General features: G+C 34.8%; 2 protein-coding genes and 1 non-coding gene across 9 annotated transcripts in view; 2 read left to right on the top strand and 1 right to left on the bottom strand.

Annotated features, from left to right (window-relative positions):
• Positions 1-22,315, top strand: part of vipr1b (vasoactive intestinal peptide receptor 1b) — a 738,286-nt gene that overhangs the window by 431,287 nt on the left and 284,684 nt on the right. The gene's annotated exons all lie outside the window — the stretch shown is intronic.
• LOC137489235 (uncharacterized) overlaps positions 1-22,315 on the top strand; it is a 53,450-nt gene that overhangs the window by 16,043 nt on the left and 15,092 nt on the right. Inside the window, exon 3 of the transcript XR_015524969.1 lies at positions 2,916-2,966. This is a non-coding gene — a transcript (uncharacterized LOC137489235). The remainder of the gene's footprint in view (positions 1-2,915; positions 2,967-22,315) is intronic.
• drd3 (dopamine receptor D3) overlaps positions 20,477-22,315 on the bottom strand; it is a 30,836-nt gene continuing 28,997 nt past the window's right edge. For 2 of the 3 annotated variants that reach the window (XM_087308121.1, XM_087308120.1), the window contains exon 8: positions 20,477-21,287. In XM_087308121.1, the coding sequence (XP_087164247.1) occupies positions 21,091-21,287 (197 nt within the window). In that variant the 3' untranslated portion in view covers positions 20,477-21,090. 3 annotated transcript variants of the gene reach the window in all.

Genomic DNA, 22,315 nt, shown 5'->3' with positions numbered 1-22,315 from the left:
TCAGATTTTAGGGCCGGAGTTTTTGTCCACTAACTTAAAAGGTTTCTATTTTAACCCCTTTTACAATATGTATTGTAAGATAGCTTTTGTTGTCTCCAGAATGTGTATGTAAAGATTTAGCTAAAAATACCCATCAGATAATTTATTATAGCCTGCAGAATCTGGCCATTTTGGTTTCTGATGACCGTGTAGCTGTTTTTGTAGCATGTGACTTTAAATCTAAATGAGCTGCTTCTCCCACCATTTCACGTTTTCCTGTTATAGCAAATAAACAGCCCTCAGTGATAGAGACAGACAGAGATGAAGCTGAAATACAGCTCTTTAGTCAAAAATACCAAATAAGTTTATTTCATGCATTTGTGGCGGAGTTTATTCAAGCCCTTCTAAAATGATGAGTCTCACTTACTCAAATGCCACACACACACACACACACACACACACACACACACACCTGTATATAGTATATATATATGCACTTTTACTGACACCATGCTGCCAAGGTGAATATAGGGATTAAACTTTACTTTATTTCAAACATGCACTGTTTTAAAAACGTTTTATCTTATAAAACTTCATAGAGAAAAAGAGTTATAACAGATGCTATAATCAAAATTTAATGGCAAAAAGGTTCTGTGGACATGTGTATATATGTTATTATAGAAACATAGCACCACGTCAGGTGGGACAGTTGGCCTCAAGATCACTGGGATTTGGATACTATTCTAACATCAAGAAATTGTAGTTTTTCTCAGTCGCTTTGGTGCGTTTCTTACAACACTAGTGCATTTCTGCACCACAATTTGTGCATTTTTCAAAACAATTAGTACAAACTGCAAAACCTAGTTGATAACCTGCAAAAGCATGTCACATGCTCAAACAGATAGTTCATTCCTTAAAAGCAAGTATTCATGTCAATCAAAGTGTCAGTATCATCAAAATAAAAAGTCCTGACACCATTGTTTATGAACAAGATCGTCAAATAGCTTTGTCATGTTTTCATTATGACAGTTTACTCTGTACATTTTTTTCAATGCAAAAAAGTCAGATTTTGGTGACACTTCCTGAAAATGCTCAAGACAGCACTATATTCTATTTGCACAGTCATTTGAAAACTACAGAAAAGTTAGACATCACTGCATTTAGTGAGGTATCTGAGTACAGGACACTGAATATGTATGTTTCACATATTTACTGCATATGCTCGTTGCAATTCAAATTTATTCACAGCATTGTGCAGAAGAATAAATTATACACCCTTATTTACAACAAACATAAACTTCCTTAGGGTAGAGCTGTGCACAACTGTAAACAATATTGCAGTACATATTGGAACTAAACCCACAATATACACGGGTCTGTAAATCATTCATGAAATTGTTCAATTTTTAGGACATTTTCAGGAAAATAAAGATATTTTTTTTAAATAAATTTTGCTAGACAGATTTTGATAACTAGATCAACATTTTTGTTTGTAATGACTAAAGTAATGCAATGAGGACTATTAGTTGTATATGGAATGACTATTCAGCATTTACAAGTTTAGTTAATTTTAACTGACATGACATAAGCAAATGATAATGTTATAAACAGCAGAGAGTTGTGTGAAAGCAATTGATGCATTTGCAAAAGCATTTGCAATTTGTTAGAAGGAATGAGTAACTGCTATTAGGATGTGTACAAATGACTAATTGTTTTGAGAAATGCATTAACTGTTGTGCAAATGTAAATAGTGTTGTGAGAAATGCACCAAAGCCACTGACAAAAAAACTGTAAATACACCCTTATTTACAACAAGCATAAACTTCCTTTGGGTAGAGCTGTGCACAGCTGTAAACATTATTGCAGTACATAATGGAACTGAACCTACAACACACACAGGTCTTTAAATCATTCATGAAATGGTTCAATTTTTAAGACATTTTCAGGAAAATGAATATTAAATTTTTTAAAATAAATTTTGCTAGACAGATTTTGATAACTAGTTCAACATTTTTGTTTGTAATGACTCAAGTAATGAAATGAGGACTATTAGTTTTATATGGAATGACTATTCAGCATTTACAAGTTTAGTAAATTTTGACTGACATGACATAAGCAAATTATAATGTTATAAGTAGCAGAGAGTTGTTTGAAAGCAATTGATGCATGTCCAAAAGCATTTGCAATTTGTTGAAAGGAATGAGAAACTGCTACTAGGATGTGTACAAATGACTAATTGTTTTGAGAAATGCATTAGCTTTTGTGCAAATGTAAATAGTGTTGTGAGAAATGCACCAAAGTGACAGAAAAACTGTAAAAAATTGACTTGTTTTTTTTTCACTCCAATGTGACTGTGGACACACTACACCTTACACAGTTTTGTCCAAACAACTTACAAAAGTTGATTTTGTTTTATCATAGGTGCCCTTTAAATTACATTTTAAAAGCTATATTTAGAACAAAATGAGTTTATAATTCCGATAACCGACCCTTTAAAATAACATTGTTTGTATTTTGCAGTATCAAAAAAAGGTGGATTTTAAAAGGTACCTTAGAGGAAATTAATATTTTAACTAAATATATATATATATATATATATATATATATATATATATATATATATATATATATATATATATATATATATATATTTTTTTTTTTTTTTTTTTTTTTTTTTTTTTACAGGGTATATAATTGGTTGGTTTTTTTATTCATAAACATCAATGGATAGCTTTCGCCAATGAAAACTATAACAATCTTTCACAATTTCTGCACTTTTAAAATGCTTTGATAAGTTTACAGATCTGATTATAGGAGAAATAGGAAAATTAGCTTTACATCAGTACACTATCACTACATCTCAACAGTAAAAAAATAAATAAAAAGAATCTCCTTAAATTACAATGCATAATCTTTTTTTGTTATTGTTTGTTCAGCAGGTAATGCATAACAAGAATGAACCAACTCTGGCTGCGTAGAAACTGCATGTCAGTATATTTGATTATATTACCTGATGCATTGAATTATTGCAGATTGTGATCAAATCTGCAGATCAGTTGATTAAGCTGCAAATCCTTCTTGTCCTTATCTACTTCTGTTAAAAAGCTCATAGATAGAGATAGTGTGAAAGAAAGATAAAGCACATTTCATCAATGTAGCCTACATCTAAAACTCACTTTTTATTTCTCTAAACTAGCAGTGCCCTGTAAACCACGTCACTTAACCAAACAAATATATGGCCACAGATGGGTCCACATTCAGTGTCTAGACAGGCTAAACTTAAAGTTTTTTTTCCAGCAGGTTTATACGGCGTAGAAACAAAAGGCTGCATATGAAGTCGATTTTTTTATATTGCCATTTAAAAATGTATGCAATATCAGTCTGGAGAGCCTGAAGAAACCAAAGCGTATGAAACCCTTTGACCTCTTCAAATAACTAGCAACTGCTGATTCAGAGCTGTGATGCGGTGCATGAATATTTATCCAGACAGACAAGCAAATCCAGCGGCTTTACATTGTGAGCCAAAGTGAATTTCATTGTACAATTCCAGCCAAAGGTTTGGAGACAACTACTCAGTCATTTTTAGCACTTTTCCACTTTTTACTAAAATAGGAAAATAATTAGAAGCTCTGCAACTCAAATATTATGGAGAAGATTATAAGAAAAATCTTAAAATGAATATATAAATAGTTTATTTATTTATTTAAAAAATGTTTAAAGTAAAAATTATTTCATTTGTAATAAGTAAATAATCATATTGCACATTCACAGTAAAATAATAATAATGTTTGTAATATTTTATCACACTTAAATTATTATTATTTTAATTTTTTAATAAATTACACGTATTCACAATTTTATTTTACAAATTAAATTTTTATAACATTCTGCTTTATTTCATGTTTTGTTATGAATATTTGCAATACAGGATAGTTATTTACTTGCTGTCATATGACTTAAATGCAATCCATGCTTCTGAATTTGTAGACAAATTAAACCCCCCTAATTAACGCTTGATCCCCACTGAAGGATGTCAAAACAAGATGGGGGGTCAGCCCTTTAATACTGAGAAATAGTTTGCTCTGATCTGTTTTTTAAATAATAATATTAATTATAAAACAATTTATAATGTAAATACACAATTGAGCAGCTCTATAACAGTTCATACCATTGTGAATGCATATACGTGCCAATCAGTCTATATAGGAAAAGATTCATTCAACAGTCGAAAACTGCAGGTATAAACCATCGATAGACATCGTAAGTGTTCAAAAGACTCTTTTCTCATAAAACAAGTTAGCAGCAAAAGACCACACCGGGTGCCACTCCAGCTAAGAACAGGAAACCTTGGACAATAGAAGATTGGAAAAATGTTGCCTGGTCTGATGAGTCTTGATTTCTGCTGCGACATTCGGATAGGGTCCGAATTTGCCGTCAACAACATGAAAGCATGGATCCATCCTGCCTTGAATTAACGGTTCAGGCGGGTGGTGGTGGTGTAATGTGGGGGATACTTTCTTGCTGCACTTTGGGCGCATTAGTATCAATTAAGCATTATGTCAATGCCACAGTCTACCTACAGTATTGTTGATGACCATGTCCATCCCTTTATGACCACAGTGTGCTCATCTTCTGATGGCTGCTTGCAGCAGAATAGCGTGCCATGTCATAAAGCGTGAATCATTTCAGACTGGTTTGTTGAACATGTAAATGAGTTCACTGTACTCAAATGACCTCCACAGTCATCAGAGATCAATCCAATAGAGCACCTTTGGGATGTTGTGGAACGGGAGATTCACATCATGGATGTGCAGTCAACAAATCTGCAGCAATTGTGTCATGCTTTCATGTCAATATGGATTAAAATCTCTGCGGAATATTTCTAGTATCTTGTTGAATCTATGCCACAAAGGATTAAGGCAGTTATGAAGCTAAAAGGGGGTTCAACCTGGTACTAGTAAGGTGCACCTAATAAAGTATAGAAATTAGATGTAAATTAAATAAATACATAAATATGATTCACTGAAGTATTAAACCAACTAACATTACGGAAAAGGTTGACCTAATTCCAAGTAATTCCCCTAATTCCTCCAAGTGACTGAATTTGCAATCACTAACAAACTACAATTTGTGAATAATCTATCCTGCTGTGACTTCATATTCTATAATTCTATCGTACATTTGCCCATGCTTTTGAATGGTAAAGTATGCCATAGTGATGTACAGTAAAGGATGCTAGAAAACTCTTCCTGTCAAAGCAATGACAGACTCATCATGGAGTGATGAACGAGGGAGTAATTAACTCAGCATTATGAAAACTTTGAACGTGACTGCAGGGTAATTACTTGACTTATGGATTCGCTCTGTTCCCTGAAAAGAATGAGGGTGATTTGTTGACATGAGATAGGTGAGAAAAATATAGTGCCAACACATTGTTAGAATTACCCGAAGATGCGTTTGCTGCCACATTCATATGCAAACGCATTTCCCCCGTTTGGTTCTTACGCGCATTCACACTGTGACCTGTGCCCTATATTCATGAGGTGAGATGAAATGACAGAATGAGGGTTAGTGTAATAAGGACTAGTGGTGAAGAATGTGCCACTATTAACAGTGCACCTTTATGAGTTTTCTTATGGAAATATTAAAAAGGCTGACTTGAAATACACCTGCCTCAGACAATGAGTAATTTGACATGCATGAGAAGAGGAAAAAATGAAAAAGGGTTGCTATAATAATACTCTAAGGCTGGTAGTTAAAATCCTTCATTCATACATTTTTTCTGCCAACTCATCCAGCATATGTTTTAAGCAGCGGATGCCCTTCCAGCTGTAACCTAACACTGGGAAACACTCATTCACACACATTCACTACGGCCAATTTAGCTTATTCAATTCCCAGGTTTTTGGACTTGAGGGGAAACCAGAGGAGAAAACCCACTCGAACACGGGGAAAACATGCAAACTCCACACAGAAATGCCATCTGATATTTAAAATCAGAAAAGATTTTAATACATCAGTATCTGCTTTTGCAGACTGTGGTAATGGTTCCAGAAAGAAAGAAACTGGACATATTACACTAATCATTCTTGACTCAAAACTCTCAGAAACATTTGCCTTGTTGCTAGGAGATTGACAAATGAAAGTAATGTGTTCCAAAAACCAGCTCAGAATACGAAACGTGAATTATAATCTGTAGATTAAAGAAATCATTGTTTATGCAAATCATGTACCATGATGTTTTTAAGTAAAGTCAGTTCTGGAGGTATAAAAAACTTGGCTCTTTTAGCAGCTACCACCACAATGTAAGTTGAATCTGAAATGTATTGCCTGGAGTCAGGAACCTGCTGCTTATGTTGCATTAATAAGGTAAAAATACATAAATTCTATAGCAGATTTAAGCCTGGCTCACATTGTAAGATTTTGGTTATGATTTAAAGAGTTCAGATGCAAAAATTTCCAGCAAAAAATGTCTTCTAATATTTGCATTTTTCTCTTACTGTTGTGTTTCAGGTTCAGTAATTTCACTTGTATATTGATGAATGGGGTATTTCCATTGCCTGTAAAGTGGAAAAACCTGAATATAAACATAGGAGGTGGAGAAAAAAAGCTTGTTTTTGAAAGAAATCTCATGTGGCATTCAGAGGTTTTTGCATCTAAACTCTGCTTTTTGCATCTTCATTCGGTTATCTGAGAGAAATTTTGGAAATACAAAAATATTCCTATTATCCTAGGCTAAAATCTTTTGTCCTTGCTTGTTAGTTTGATATGTTTATCGACAGATGATTATTGGTCATTGTGAACAAGTTTTTCCTCAGATGAAGTTTGGCAGTGTTAGCAGTATTCAGACATTTTCCTGTATTGTAACGTCTCTTACGACAGTCGTTAAACCAAAAAATCCAACTGGAGAGCGAAACCTAAAAACACAGTTAGCACGACATCTTTAAAACATTTAACATATGTCTGATTTGCTGGAGAAGACAACCAGTGGAATTAAGATAAGTCACCCAATTATAGAAAGACAAAAGCACAGCTGAAATCCTGGCTCTCCCCTATAACCTCAGTGAAAACTTTTGGACACAAAACGCCTGAATTTTAGGTAGCCTAAATACATGTGACTAATCGAGTATGTGAACCCTGGTTAGTCCACAGGAAATATTAAAATCTCTTTGTTTTTCTGTTTGTTTGTTTTTTCAGTGCATGTCATGAGTAAAATTAATGCTAGTGATTGTTCATGTTTGCTGTGAGCTATTATTTCAGAACATGGGCTACCGAATGTGCCACTGATGATGCCAAACTCCAGACAACCTAGATATGTACACAGATGAGCCAAATATTATAACTTTCTGCATATATACTATATGAGCTTAATCTTCTGTGTACTGCCATAACAGCTCTGACCCACTGATGCATGGATTCATCAACACCCCTGAAGGTGCCCTTTGGAAACAGTCACCAAAACATTTACTGATCATTCAAGCCACTGTAGAATAATCTTGCCTGCTCAGCACATTCGACAGTTGGATTGAGATGGATTGAGGAAACTAGAGGCTAGGGTAACATATAAAAATTGAACTCTTTAAAATGTTCTTCAAACAGTTCTCTGTAATGTGTTCAATTTGGCAAGGAATGCCATTGTCATGAAAACAAAGCCTTGGCCTGCAATAGAATTTATGTAGCACATGTCAAGCTTATGTATAGCCTGAAGAATAATGCAGTTATTACTGAGGGTGAAACCTTCTCAAACACATTCACCAACAAACCTGTGCATAGGGCCTTGAATTCCAAGCAATTCCAGGCATTTAGTATGGGCATCATCAGGTACTCCAATTTGTCTGTATCTATGCAGCTATATGATATCCCCCCTAAAACAGCAGAGTAATGCTGAGTTCAGACTGCATGATTTTAAAGTAATTGTGTCACTCATGTTTTCACACTGCATGATTATCTGGACTAGCGTTTTGTCGCTGCTTTGTTTACACTGTAAGATGGATCGACAGAGGGTTTCACACTACATGACTTCACAATAGGAAGGATCAATGACAACTTCGTCCAAAGTTACGTCTCACAGCCAAAAACACGTAGTATATCTTTTGTTTTTAACTACATAATGAGAAAGAAGCCTTTAATGGGGTAGAAAATGTACATATTTACACATATGATTTCTTCGCTTTACAAGTAACTTTTATTCTAAATTGTGGACCTTATGGACTTTATGGTGCAAATACAACAACCTGGAGCTGAACAAGTTCAAAACAGTGGAGATGATAGTGGACTTTAGAAGAATCCCCCCTGTAGACCCCCCGCCCCCTCCCCCCATTTTTACTTTGTGTTGTCACTTGTCACTTTATGTACACTGGAAGCTTCTGTAGCCAAAACAAATTTCTTGTGTGTGTGAAGCACACTTGGCAATAAAACGGTTGATTCTGATTTTGATAATTTTCAAAACAAACAATCCCCAATAACGGTAAAGCATCAAAGTGGCCCATAGTGAAATGAAATTGAACACTAATTTGGCAACATTGTTATTATTATCATTGTTGTTGTTGTCATTATTATTAATATTTTATTATTATTATTATTATGTTATGAATTTTTTATCATTTAAATGGCCAAATTCTGAGAGAAGTTAAATGTGCTTTGGGCCAGTTTGCATTAATTATTATTTAATAATAAATGACAATAGGTCACAGACCTTAACAGATCATTTTTTAATCTAATCATAAATGTTGTTATAAATTAGTATTTTAAAAATAAGTTACAATTATTACTATTTTTTTTTTATTGTAAATCTTTAGGAAATATTTTTGGTACTCAAAAAGTGTGGTTATGATGATCATGCGACAAACTAATCCAGCTCTAAATGTCACTAAAATGCAGTATTTAAATATCATTATTAAATAGAAAATAAGGCGTATAACTGCAAAAAGGTGCACTTCTTGAGAAAAGTGAAGCACCCTTTTCACCCGGTTGGCAACAGGCCTGTAATATGTGGCTTTTAAAAATATATATATATCTAAAATATTTGCTTTTCCTGCATCTTGTAATAATGTGTTGGCTCACCACAGTACACACTGTGTATAGAAATACAATTGCATTTGAGTACTATGCAAATAAACTGTTACAGTCAGTGGTCTTTCTTCACTTACTACACCCCTAGTTACGCTACAGGAATATGATAATACTTCATTGCTGTGACATGCCATGATTTATCTAATACCTTCACTTTACCATTCTACTGCCACTACTCTTTTTTTGCAATGCTGAAATCTCCTGCTTTTCCGAGCCTCCTTTAAGTGACAGCTTACTGATGATTTCCCTCACAGGATCTTGGTGCATTAGTCCTGCAGGATAATTACCTGAGCCAATTCTGATGCAAATCTTTACGCTGCAGTAGCAATGCTTAACGGACTTGCAAAGGTGGTTAATTGAGAACTGCAGTGCAGGGAAAAGAGCCTGTGGTGCTGTATACTTCTAGCTGAATGGTGTTTGACAGGATCTCATTTCAGTTCCTTTGTTAGCACAACAAGCACTGTCATCTTCAATTGGTTCTGTCTTGTCTTGCGGCGGCCAAATGATAACCAGCGTCATATTGTTGGGCCAGTATGAAATGAAAAAAAAAAGGCATTATAACAAACGTATGAACATGATCATTGTGCCAGTAGTAAAACCAAGGGCGTATGTTAACCAGAACTTGCAATCAATATGGTTTGTCAGAAGAGACCTTGAGGGCATAGAGATAAATGGGCCCCTAAATTCTCCACTCCACTTGGCTACCAATGAATCACTTTAAATGCATTGTTTTAGGGGGCGTCTTATGTGAGTCACGTAAGGAAGGGAAGTCCAACTCTCTCCACTTTTATCGCGCAATAGATAAAGCAAGACAGATAATGGGTTGGTGTGGTCATGAAGGTGCATCTCATGTTAACAAGGGCATCAAACGGAGTTTATTTATAGCATTCACAGCTTTTCAGGGGATCGGGGACGATTTGCATAATTATCAGAACTCGCACAACAGTGCTGCTGCAGATAATGGTAACAAACGACCAACGTCCCGTGACTCCCGTCTCCCAAAGGCGCAGATTTACAATATAAGTGCACCATGGGACACTTATGAAGGACTTTCTCCAGTGAAACAGAATGACACGTGGCTTTCAAACTAACCAGGGTTCACATACTCGTTTAGTCACATGTCTATAGGCTACTTAAAATTCAGGCGTTTTGTGTGCAAAAGCTTTCACTGCGGCTATAGGGGAGAGCCAGGATTTCAGCTGTGCTTTTGTCTTTCTATAATTGGGTGACTTATCTTATTCCCACTGGTTGTCTTCTCCAGCACATCAGACATATGTTAAATGCTATAGTCATTAAACTCTCACCATTGAGACAAATACAAAGAAGAATCGTGCGTTTGTGTCTAGTTTAATGATAAATTAAAATACATGGTATGAATAAATGTATGATATATTGACGTTTGAAGTTGAATCTTCTTTTGTTGTTATAATATTGCTCTTACGTACTGGGTTAGGGATTAAAATATCAAAGTAATATAATGGTTATTGGGGAATATTAAATAATTATTTCATGTATTAACATTAAATAAACTGTGCATTTGCACTAATTTTGCGTTTAGAATATTTCCTGACCTTTGAGTTATAACAAGGTTCTATCTGCGCTATGATTTTGAGATATTGAGCTTCAATGTTTTTGCATTCCTTATAGCAAGCAATGTGTGTGTAACAGTTCTCTTTCATACATCAACATTTAAATGATCAAAATTCTCTTAAATTTGCAAGTTGAGGTAAAACAAACAAATGCAGATAGATCTTTCTCTTCAAAAGTCAGTTTCCACTTGGAATTATAAGGTTCTATCTGGCAGATCATTAATTAAAGCATTACTTTTTAAGAAATGCAATCATTCCGCTAATTAATTTAATTTAAAAAAAGGTGTTGTAACAATATGTTGATGTTCGAGAAAGTTACATTTTTGCTTTCTATAACATTTATTTAACGTTTTAGGATAAAAATTCTTTCTTGTTCAAGTTAAGCAAACAAGGTTGTGCTAAATATTTTGTCCATAGCTGTTCATTTTCTATAATGAATATGGTAATATTTATTGAATTATATGCTTTATATGAATTATTGAATCATATTTATTGAATTAAGTATATGAAGTATTTGCCCTTCAGGGCTTAATATCAAGTTTAACGACTTTAAAAGAAAACAGACAATAAGCAAATCAGTTTAAAAAACACTGAAAAATGTTTCACTGACTAGCCTATACTGTATATACACAAACAAAAATATTTCACATTTAATATAGTACATTTTAAATAACTTTCTTTTATAACAATGTATGAATATTTCAAATATGTCAAAAATGCTTCTAAATCATTTCATTAACAAATATCTTATCGGTTTCAGGTTTCTTTTCAATTTTGTGTGGTGCGGCATTATTTAGTCAGCTTTGTGTTTCTTTTTGTTTTTTTCCGCTGTCAACAGAGCTATCTGGTGAAATGACAAAGAAAGCTGATTCTGATTGGTCCTCGTGTGTGCATTCGAAATGCTGATTGGCTCACAGAAAGAACGCCAAGCTAGAGTTCGACTTTGTAGACTTTGTACCTCTTTAGTTTTTTTAATTAAAAGTCTTAAAATGTAAACAACTTATAAAAAAACATCACATAATGTAAATAAATTGTCATTTAATATGTCAATAACTCAATTTTGACAAAAATGTCAGACAGAACCTTATAATTCTAAGGTGATGGTTTCCCACTATGTAATATTAAAAGTGCATTCTATTTCCATAGTTTCTTATTTATCAGAGTTAGCCACAGCAGAATGAACTGCCAACTATTCCAGAATATCTTTTATGCAGCAGATACACTTAAAAAATGATTCAAAGATGATTCCTTGGATTTACTCTTTTTTTTTTTACGTTAAGTGGTTAAACAATTTATTTGGGCTGAATTTAAACAAACAAATTACGTTGAACATTATTAAGCTTAATTTGTTTATTTAAATTCCACACAAATAAATTGTTAGCAACAGTTCTGCATGCAACACTTTTTCAGTGTTCCAGCCACAACTCAGTACTAGGAAACACCTATACACACACACATACACCGTATATGTCTTTGGACTTTGCGGGGAAACCGGAGCACCACACAATATCCAAACAGAAAAAATAACTGGCCCAGTTGGGACTCGAACCATCTGCCTTTTTGCTGTGAGGCCACAGTGCTAACCACTGAGCTACCATGCTGCCCTGTTTTACATACATAGGAAACTAAAATTAGATTTAGTCTTACTCTGATCATCCTTCACACAGACAAAAAATTATTCTTTCATCATTACTCATTGTCCACTTGTTCAAAACCTATTTGAGTTTCTTTCTTCAGTTAAACACAAAACAACTGGTAGACATCCATGGTGCTTTTTTGTTACACACAATGGATGTCAGTTTTTATTGGTCTCCAAAAGAGTTAATATTTGCCTTTGTGTTCAAATGACCATGCGACTCGAACCAGTGACCTTCTTTCTGTGAGGCGACAATGCTAACCACTGAGCCACCATGCTACTCTATGTTAAATGTCAAACATTCATTTTCTTTTTGGCTTAATACCTTTATTAATCTGGGGCCGCCACAGCGGAATGAACCACCATCTTATCCAGCATATGTTTTACACTTCCAGCTGCAACCCATCTCTAGGAAACATCCATACATACTTATTCACACTCATGCACTATGGACAATTTAGCCTACCCAATTCACCTGTACCGCATGTCTTTGGACTGTGGGAAACCGTTTCTTTTTTCTTGTGTGACAGAAATGGACTTCTATTTATTCTATTGATGGACTTCTAACTAGCTCTGAGAGCAAGTTAGAGGCATGATCTTGTATGTGTGCCAACAATGCATTAATGCCAGAGCACAGGACCACATTGGTAAAGTTTGTTCCTTGCCACTGTCGCCACTGGCTTGCTTGGTTTGGGACTTGTTGAGCTGTGCATCCATGGATTTGCTCTTCAGTGTTTGGACTTTCAGCAGTGAAAATTAAACCACGCTAAACTGAACTTCAACTCAGAAATCTGGACCGACACAGTTTCAATTTACTAGAACTTTTGTGTTAAGCTGCTTTTGACACAATCCACATTGTAAAAGTGCTATAGAAGTAAAGATGAATTTAATTGAATTGATTTGTGTATTAGCTGTGTATAAACACATTCCAGCTTTATAGAATGTCCTGTACAATGTGTTTGCTTGTTTGTGTGTGTACAATGTGTGTATCTCTGTGATATGCCGAGGTCCCATATGGACCTGCTTCCCAGGTGTGATTGAGTTAGCCAGTGCAGTCTATAGAGCGTTGGGTTGGTGGGTGGACAGAAGCATAATGTAAAAGTTAGAGGCTTATGCAACATTTCACACACGTACTTCCTGCAGCCCACTGCCTTTTTGAGCCGTTATTAAATCTAGCTTGGAACAAATACCAGCAGGGGTTCAGCAACGAAATTTGTATATGCACGCACTGTCATTAAGAAACGATTTGCAAAATGACAGGACTCTTTTGTGCTCAAAATCCAGCTCACAATGCAACCAGATTAGGATCTAAAGCAGGAAGTGAATGTGTTCAACAGATAGGAAAGTAGCCGAGAACAGAAAGACTGTGAGAAGAATGCCAATTTGAGTTCAGTAGTTGTCACGTGCACTGACAGCAAGTTAGAGGCATGATTCTGTATGTGTGCCGACCATGCATTAATGCCAGAGCACAAGAGAGGCATGGAGTCTTTCCAGCCTTGAGTAATTGGGGAGAAGAGACCATTGTTCTGTTGTGCCAGCGATCACACGCACTCAATAAGCAAAAGGTGTGCCGTTTTAGGCTTAAGCCTGGGACACACAAAGCTGATATCAAGGAATGAGTCTAAAATATAAAAACTACTGGCAGCGGAAACCAACTGTGTTGTCACCTCACGATAGAGGTCTACATGGGACTGAATTTTTAGTCCCGCTCCCACCAGGTTTTATTCTGTACCCGACTGCTCCCATTGTATATTCAGCCTTTGTTCACACGCTGCCCTACCCTCCCCATTTTCTACCCGACTGTTCCCACTAAATTTAGATGTGGTTTCCAAAATCTCACATTTAAATTGGGTACTACCGAAAGAGAAAAATAACAGATAAAGCTGTAGATTGTGCAAGGATTGTAGGGTAAATGTCAGTTTTGTTTGCCTCTTTGTGATGAGACATGAGTGCCGCTTTAAACAGTGATGTGCGATGAGGTTTGTGGCTGGTGAGGCAATGACTATTTCAAAGTCTGATTTACAAACATATCTGCTTAATAACAACTATCGATTGTATTTTATATACCACATCAGCATAATTTCTATACACATAGCAGGTACATACTGTATTGGGCCAAAGAAGAAAGTAAAGTGTATAGCGATTAAACATGCCTCTCAAACAACACCCAGCTTTATGCTACTGAGTCCAGAATGACTCCAGACTCACTCGCTCGCTTGACCCACAACAGCACGGTGGATGTTCTCTCTCTCTTTCTGTCTCTCTCGCTGGAGTGCTATATTGTTAGACTGCCCGCTCTCATTCAAATTACACCAGAGTTACCAACCCCTACTGTGTTTTATCCAGGAATTTATTTCCACGCCGCAAGAAATCAGGTCGGGTCCCACAGCTCCCGCAGTACAGCTGTGGGAATGCAGACCTCTACATCAGGATGACGGCATTTTGAACTTGCTAAAAAGACAACAGGCGACTGAAAGTGTGTGTTCTGCAACTGCATAAGAGGATGTACCTTTTTATTCACTTATTCGTTTTCTTTCGGTTTAGTCCCTTATTTATCAGGGGTCGCCACAGCGGAATGAAATACTAACTATTCTGGCATATGTTTCACGCAGTGGATGCCTTTCCAGCCACAACCCAGTACTGGGAAATATACCTTTCCCTATTGTCTGCATTGTCATTCCATGAAGGGAATCTGGAACTAGTGCTGCACACATACAAACCATACACAAAAGCATTTGCATACTATTTGCATTCACCACAGAAGGATTTGCTAGTGTTAATATGTCTGATAATCTAATAATCTATATAATTTGCAAATATTTAAGAAATGCGATAAAATGACAGCCAACTTATTTGTATTCTTGATTCATAACTGAACAAATCAGAGCACTATCTTTCACAGCTGGTCAATGTGAATTCTACATGCTGAATCAGGTAAATGTTCTCTGACGTGAGTCTGATGAGTGGCAACATGTAAAAAACTGCACAAATTAACTCAAAACACTCAACGATGGCCTGATGTTGCCCAATGGCTGTCTATCATCTTGGTGTGTCCTAGGTATGTGCATACTGTGCATCATCAATCATCATCTGCTCGGTCCTCTCTCAGAAATAAAGGTACAAAAAAGTTCCTAAAAGGTTATTTTTTAAAATTCTTTTTTATTTAACATTTTGCTTCTGTACAAAGACCAAAATCCACCCAACAAAAAAAGTTAAATAAAATAAAAACAGTAAAAAAAATGGTCATGCACTTTAAGATGTCAACAGTGAACTGCGATATTTTTTCACAGATCAATTATTGATCGTTTTTATTGATCATTACTATTTAGTGAAATCATAGATATTGGACATGCCAAAATTGACCTTCTTTTGCTGTTTTCGTTAGGGAGACTCTCAGTGGGATTTGAATCAGCAATTTGGGGATGGGATGCGGTCACATCTGCTGTATATGTGCATTTTTTAAATCAGGGGAGTGAGCTTTACTGAGTTTTAATCACCCCTATAACCCCACATTCATCTATTTTAAGGCACCAACTCTCGTTCTACTCAACTTAGTTTATGATGACTTGGGCAAACAGTGTTCAACCCATGCACACCAGAAAAGTTCATACTCATCCAAATACTTATCCAAATATAGCACAAAACCACTTTGCAAATAAGTTATATGTTAAACATCACTATACTGTAAAACCCAAAAAGTTAAGGTAACACAAACCCTTTGAGGAAACTGATTGCAACAAACCATTTAAGTTCAGAATCTAATCCCAATGAGTACTTTCAACTTAATCAATTTGAGTAAACAAAGCAATCTGAGCACAGTAAAACCCAATAAATGAAGAGAACTTAAACCAACTGAGTACTGTAAAGCTCATTAAGTTAAAGCAACTCAAACCGTTTGAGGAAACCAATTGCTACAAACCATTCAAGTTAAAAAAACTAATCTTTATGGGTACTGTGAACTTACTCCATTACAGTTGAAGTAATAAAGTATTTAATTAACTCATTACCTTCAACACTGAGTTCAAAACTTGTTTTAAATGCGTAGAATTAACCTTCAGTAAATTTTGAGTTAACTACACTCATTTCATTTGATAAAGTTGAGGGTTGTGTTTTACAGTGTATGTTTGAACGTACTGTGCTTGGAATGACTCCTGCAGACAACATCTTGTGTGACATATGAGCTAGCGATGACATACAGTAGGATGATGTGTAAACATGTAGTCTCAATTCTTAGGGGAATATTTTCATCCTATATGCTTTACACTTTGTTTCAAGGGCCAAGGGGAGGATGTAGACTCAGGAGAATGAAATAAAATTGTCTTAAGAAGTTTATGAACAAAACTGCACATGAAAGCTGCATATACTGTATTTGTGTGGTAAAACAAAATGTAATTTATGATGTAAATCTACACTGTAAAATCTCAAAGGTTAAGGCAACTCAGATCGTTTGAGGAAATCGATTGCAACAAATCATTTGAGTTAAAAAAAACTAATCTATATGAGGACTGTGAACTTACTCTATTTAAGTTGAAGCAATGAGGTATTTAATTAACTCATAACCTTCAACACTGAGTTAAAAAAAATGTATAGGAGTAAAATTAACTTTGAGTAAATTTTGAGTTAACAACACTCATTTCATTTGACAGAATTGACTGTTGGGGTTTACAATGTTTACATACCTTATCAAACATGTAAAAATCAAAGCGTACTCTGGCCTTCATGATATATGTGCAGAGTGTCTGTAAAAAAGTAATAATTTGGGTCAAGCCGCACTTGAGCATGATGCTTTTTTTCTCTTTCACTTGCAATCGTTCTGCACATAATGATTTGGATTCCCGCTGAGCTCTTCATCAGTGCTGGTTGAAATTCAAGATGTCTTTTTTCTTTTCTGTTCAAAGCTTTCGGTCACATTCACACTCTCGCCCAGTCCTCTGGCTTGTTTTAATTCACTCTGTCGCACCTTTTCACTCGCTCAGTTCAAATCAAAACTGACTTATGTTCTCTCCCTCACACACACACACACACACACACACACACACACACACACACACCCATCTCATAGGGTATGTTCTCCATATTTCTCCTTCACTCTCCTCTGCTTTTGTCTTTCCAATCCAGTAGTTTGCACGTATATGGAAAGGCGCCATGCATCTATTTTCTTCCTGTCAGGGGCACCAATCGTAGTCCTGGCATGATTAGTTCACTAGTTATGAATAAGTCATGAGGCAATGCATAAATATGTTCTAAGGAACATGGGATTCCATACTATGCAGCACATAGCGTGAGATGTTTTTGTGTAGTAACGTGATAGGAGACTCTGTGTTCACATCCATATCCTAAAAAAATCCAATCACAACTGCTGGGCATCCTTCACAAACTGTTGCATTGATTATTTCATTTTTGTATACACAGAAGAACATTTTGTGAAAAATATGCTGATATATTGATAATAATAATCTTTCTTGAGTATTACATGAGAAGATTTGAACATTTTCTGAAGGTCTTTACTGAAAACAGAAATCAAATATATAAATATAAATAATAGTAGTAATAATATTTTTTTTATTTCACATCACAGTTTAACACTCAAAAAATATATATTTTCTGCTTGTTCAAATTTTTTTATGCATAATGAGCTGAATCCACTCAATTTCTGAGATTTAATTTACAATAAAACTTGTAAAGTTAACTTGATCCATTTGTGTTGGGAGAAGATGAAGGAATTGTTTGAAACCCTGTGCTTTTTTACAGTGAATAAAGTACAGTAGAATTTTTTTTAAAACATTTTACAATATTTCTACTTTATTTTTATATTAATTCTTCCTTTGTGAAGATAATATATTGATTTCAAAGGCATTATAATAATTTTACTTTCCATCAAGCTGTTTGTGTATGTATAATATATGTATAATTTTAAAACAGCATATTTATAAAGCATATACAGTCGAAGACAGAATTATTAGCCCCCCTTTGAATTTTTTAATTTTTTTAATATTTCCCAAATGATGTTAAACAGAGCAAGAAAATTTTCACAGTATGTCTGATAATATTTTTCACTTTAAACTGTAAAGAAGTGTCTTGAAAAATATATAGTAACATTTTATTTACTGTCATCATGGCAAAGATAAAATAAATCAATTAGAAATGAGTAATTAAAACTATTATGTTTAGAAATGTTTAGAAAAAACATTTGCTCTGTCAAGCAGAAATTGAGGGGAAAAAAAACAGGGGGGCTAATAACTCTGACTTTAACTATATAAATTAATAAGGGGACGGCGGGCACACTTACACACTTTTTGGTTTTGGCTAAATAATGAACAAAGTAATGGGACAAACAATTTTTTTTACCAACAACACACAAGCCTCTTCAACAAATGAGCACTGATAGTATGATCACCGGACCTTCTGTGCAGTAATGCCAAAAGTGCCAGGAGTAGAATGTTACTATTTACCCCATCTGCAGGGCAAGTTGTAACAGACAGAGGGTTAGCTGTAACACATGCTTAAAAAGGCAGATTTCACACAATTAATTTAAATTCAGTTTACTTTAAATAGTATATTTCCTCAGACCTAACTCATATTTTTATATTCTACATAGCACAGCATGTTTATTTATTTATTTATTGAATAAACATATTTGGATTTATTTGCATTATTATCCACTATTATACAATGCATCTATTTGCATTATTATCAATAGTTTATTTTTTCTATAACAAATATTTTCTATAAAAAACATTTTTATATAAAAAGTTCTCAACATTGCACACAAAATTCAACAATTATTTAGTTTGTTTAATTGGTGTCTAACAGTGTGTGGCTTATTTGCTACACCCTGTTACAACTAACCCTGCTGTGTTGTGTTTTCCTTAAAACTGGCTAGCAGTAACTGTGTGTTTTTTATCTTTTAAAATAGTTCCATTTTGTAGCCTATAAGACAGTAATCACAACAATAAAAGATTTTATGTAATACTAAAATAATATTGAGTATAATAAAACATACTATTATCTTGAAAAAATGGTTTATCCTGTGTTTCTCATCCACATACGCACACCACTATATATATATAGTTGAAGTCAGAATTGTTAGCCCCCGTTTCTTTATTTTTTCCCCAATTTCTGTTTAACAGAGAACAGATTTTATTTCAACACATTTTTTAAACATAATAGTTTTAATAACTCATTTCTAATACCTGATTTGTTCTATCTGTGCCATGATGACAGTAAATAATATTTGACTAGATATTTTTCAAGACACTTCTATACAGCTTAAAGTGACATTTAAAGGCTTAACTTTAGGTTAACTAGGCAGGAAAGAGTAATTAGTTAAGTTATTGTATAATGATGGTTTTGTTCTGTAGACTATTTGACCTTAAAATGAATTTTTAAAAAATTAAAAACTGCTTTTGTTCTAGACAAAATAAAACAACTTTCTCCAGAAGGAAAATACTATCAGACATACTATATATATATATATATATATATATATATATATATATATATATATATATATATATATATATATATATATATATATATATATATATATATATATATATATATATATATACAGTTGAAGTCAGAATTATTAGCCCCCTTCAAATTTTTTTCTTCTTTTTAAAATATTTTCCAAATTATGTTTAACAGAGCAGGGGAGTTTTCATAGTATGTCTGATAATATTTTTTCTTCTGGAAAAAGTCTTATTTGTTTTATTTTGGCTTTTTTTAAACACCATTTTAGGGACAAAATTTTTAGCCCTTTTAAGCTATTTTTTTTCTCTATAGTCTACAGAACAAACCATCGTTATACAATAACTGGCCTAATTACCCTAACCTGCCTAGTTACCCGAATTAACATAGTTAAGCCTTTAAATTTCACTTTAAGCTGTATAGAAGTGTCTTGAAAAATATCTAGTAAAATATTGTTTACTGTCATCATGTCAAAGATAAAATAAATCCATTATTAGAAATTAGTTATTAAAACTATTATGTTTAGAAATGTGTTGAAGAAATCTGCTCTCTATTTAATAGAAATTGGGGAAAAAATAAACAAGTGGTCTAATAATTCAGGGGGGGGAGGGGGTGGCTAATAATTCTGACTTCAACTATATATATATATTTATATATATACAGTTCTATGTAGCAGATCTACAAAAATTGGCATAACACTGTTCATATTTTTTAAAATGACAACAAATCGTTTGAGGATTCAATGTAGCTTTAATTCATGGAATAAAATCACGTTTCATCCATAACAATCACAACCATCTTCTTTTTTTTTCCTCTGTTTTTTCTTCTGATATGCAGTTGTATCACGAATCCAATAAAAGCACAACACAGTCTTCAATCTTTTACCTTCACACTCTTTTGGTCCACCTGTTTTATGGTCCCTTTGACAAATCACTAGCCTTTGTAGCCTCATAAACTGCAGTTTTCCCCGCTGTGTTTCAACTGAAGTGTTTCAGGTAAAACTCATCTCAGCTTAATCCATGGTGAGACACATGCATACACACAATGAACTCTGGATTTGCCCACATGCGACAAGGTGCTGAGATGGAGAACACAAAAAGATCTTCTAGGCTTTGACGTTGGATGTGAAGCACAAACTGGTACTCCTGTGAACTTGAAGAAGATTGCAATCAATTCTTATCCACCGATTGCAAGCGTAGTGTGCTTTATAGTGACTGTGAAATCCCCCTGAACACATTCAGACAGTCTTTTAATATCCTCTGTGTATGGCATATTGCATTCCAAAATGGCATCCACAGTGTCTGAAAGCCGCATTAAACGTTTTATGGGAATATAGCCCATGGTTTAGCAGCTCAGGATTTTAATGAAGGCTCTGCGAAACTCGATGTTGAACGTGGTGTAGATGACGGGATTGAGAGCGCTGTTGACGTAGCCGAGCCAAGTGAAGGCGCTGTAGACCTCAGGAGGAATGTGACAAGCTCTGCAATGAGTGTTGAGGATGTGGGTCACAAAGAAAGGCAGCCAGCAAATAAGAAAAACACCTGCAAAACACAAACACACACAAATAGACAGGAATTATTTTAAAATGATAAAAGTTGCCGAGTACAATAGTGGGATTCTATAGAGATTCACCATCCAATTCTGATTCTGGAAGTTATATTCCAAAGTAATTTTCCAACCTTTTTTTCTATTTCTTCAGCTGCACGAACATATCTCTCCAACTTTACATTTTAACCAGAATTTGAGTTTCAATGCTGACAGTATGACAGTACTGCCATCTTAAAAATGATTCATTTTATTAGCAAAGTTAAATTTAACCTGAAAAAATCCTGAATGTTACACTGAAATGCCAGAATACAAAGAGCAATTATGAAGAGCTAACAGTTCTTATTCCAAAAAAGAGAGCATTCAAAATATTTTTGTTTGTTTATAACCTTTTGTTAAAGAAATGTCTTCAAAGTATATATGATGATGATGATAAAGAAGCCTTTATTTGTCACATATCCCATATTTAAGTACATTTAGGTAGAGGAAGGTGAAAAACAATCCCTCTCAGACTGACCTTGAAGTGGGGCAGTGTGAGATCAGGGGGAAAAAAGCCCCAGCAACCAGCCCATAAACACATAGACATAACATCACAACAGGGGATGGGAACAGGAGATGTGGATATAGTCTGATGAAGGTGACAGCCTTCTGGTGGATAAAAGTAAAGATCTGAGTGGGACTTATTTTTGAATCCCGCTCCCGCCCGCTCCCACCAGGTTTTAGTCCAAACCCAACCACTACCGCTTATATTCAGCATTAGTTGTCCCGCTGCCCGACACGCCCCATTTTCCACCTGCCGAGCCAGCAACAAACAAGCTAAACACAGCATCACGCTCTTTCATTCACACACATACACACACATAGACAGCAACAAACACAGCATCACGCTCTCTCATTCACACAAACATAGACAGCACGAAGCTCTCTCTCTCATTCACACACATACACACACACACACACACATAGACAGCAATAAACACAGCATCACGCTCTCTCATTCACACACATACACACACACATAGAC

The sequence above is a fragment of the Danio rerio genome, chromosome 24 (genome assembly GCF_052040795.2).
Source record: "Danio rerio strain M-AB ecotype USA chromosome 24, GRCz13ab, whole genome shotgun sequence".
In the NCBI taxonomy this organism is placed as follows: domain Eukaryota; kingdom Metazoa; phylum Chordata; class Actinopteri; order Cypriniformes; family Danionidae; genus Danio; species Danio rerio.
This window is presented reverse-complemented; position numbering and strand designations above follow the sequence as displayed.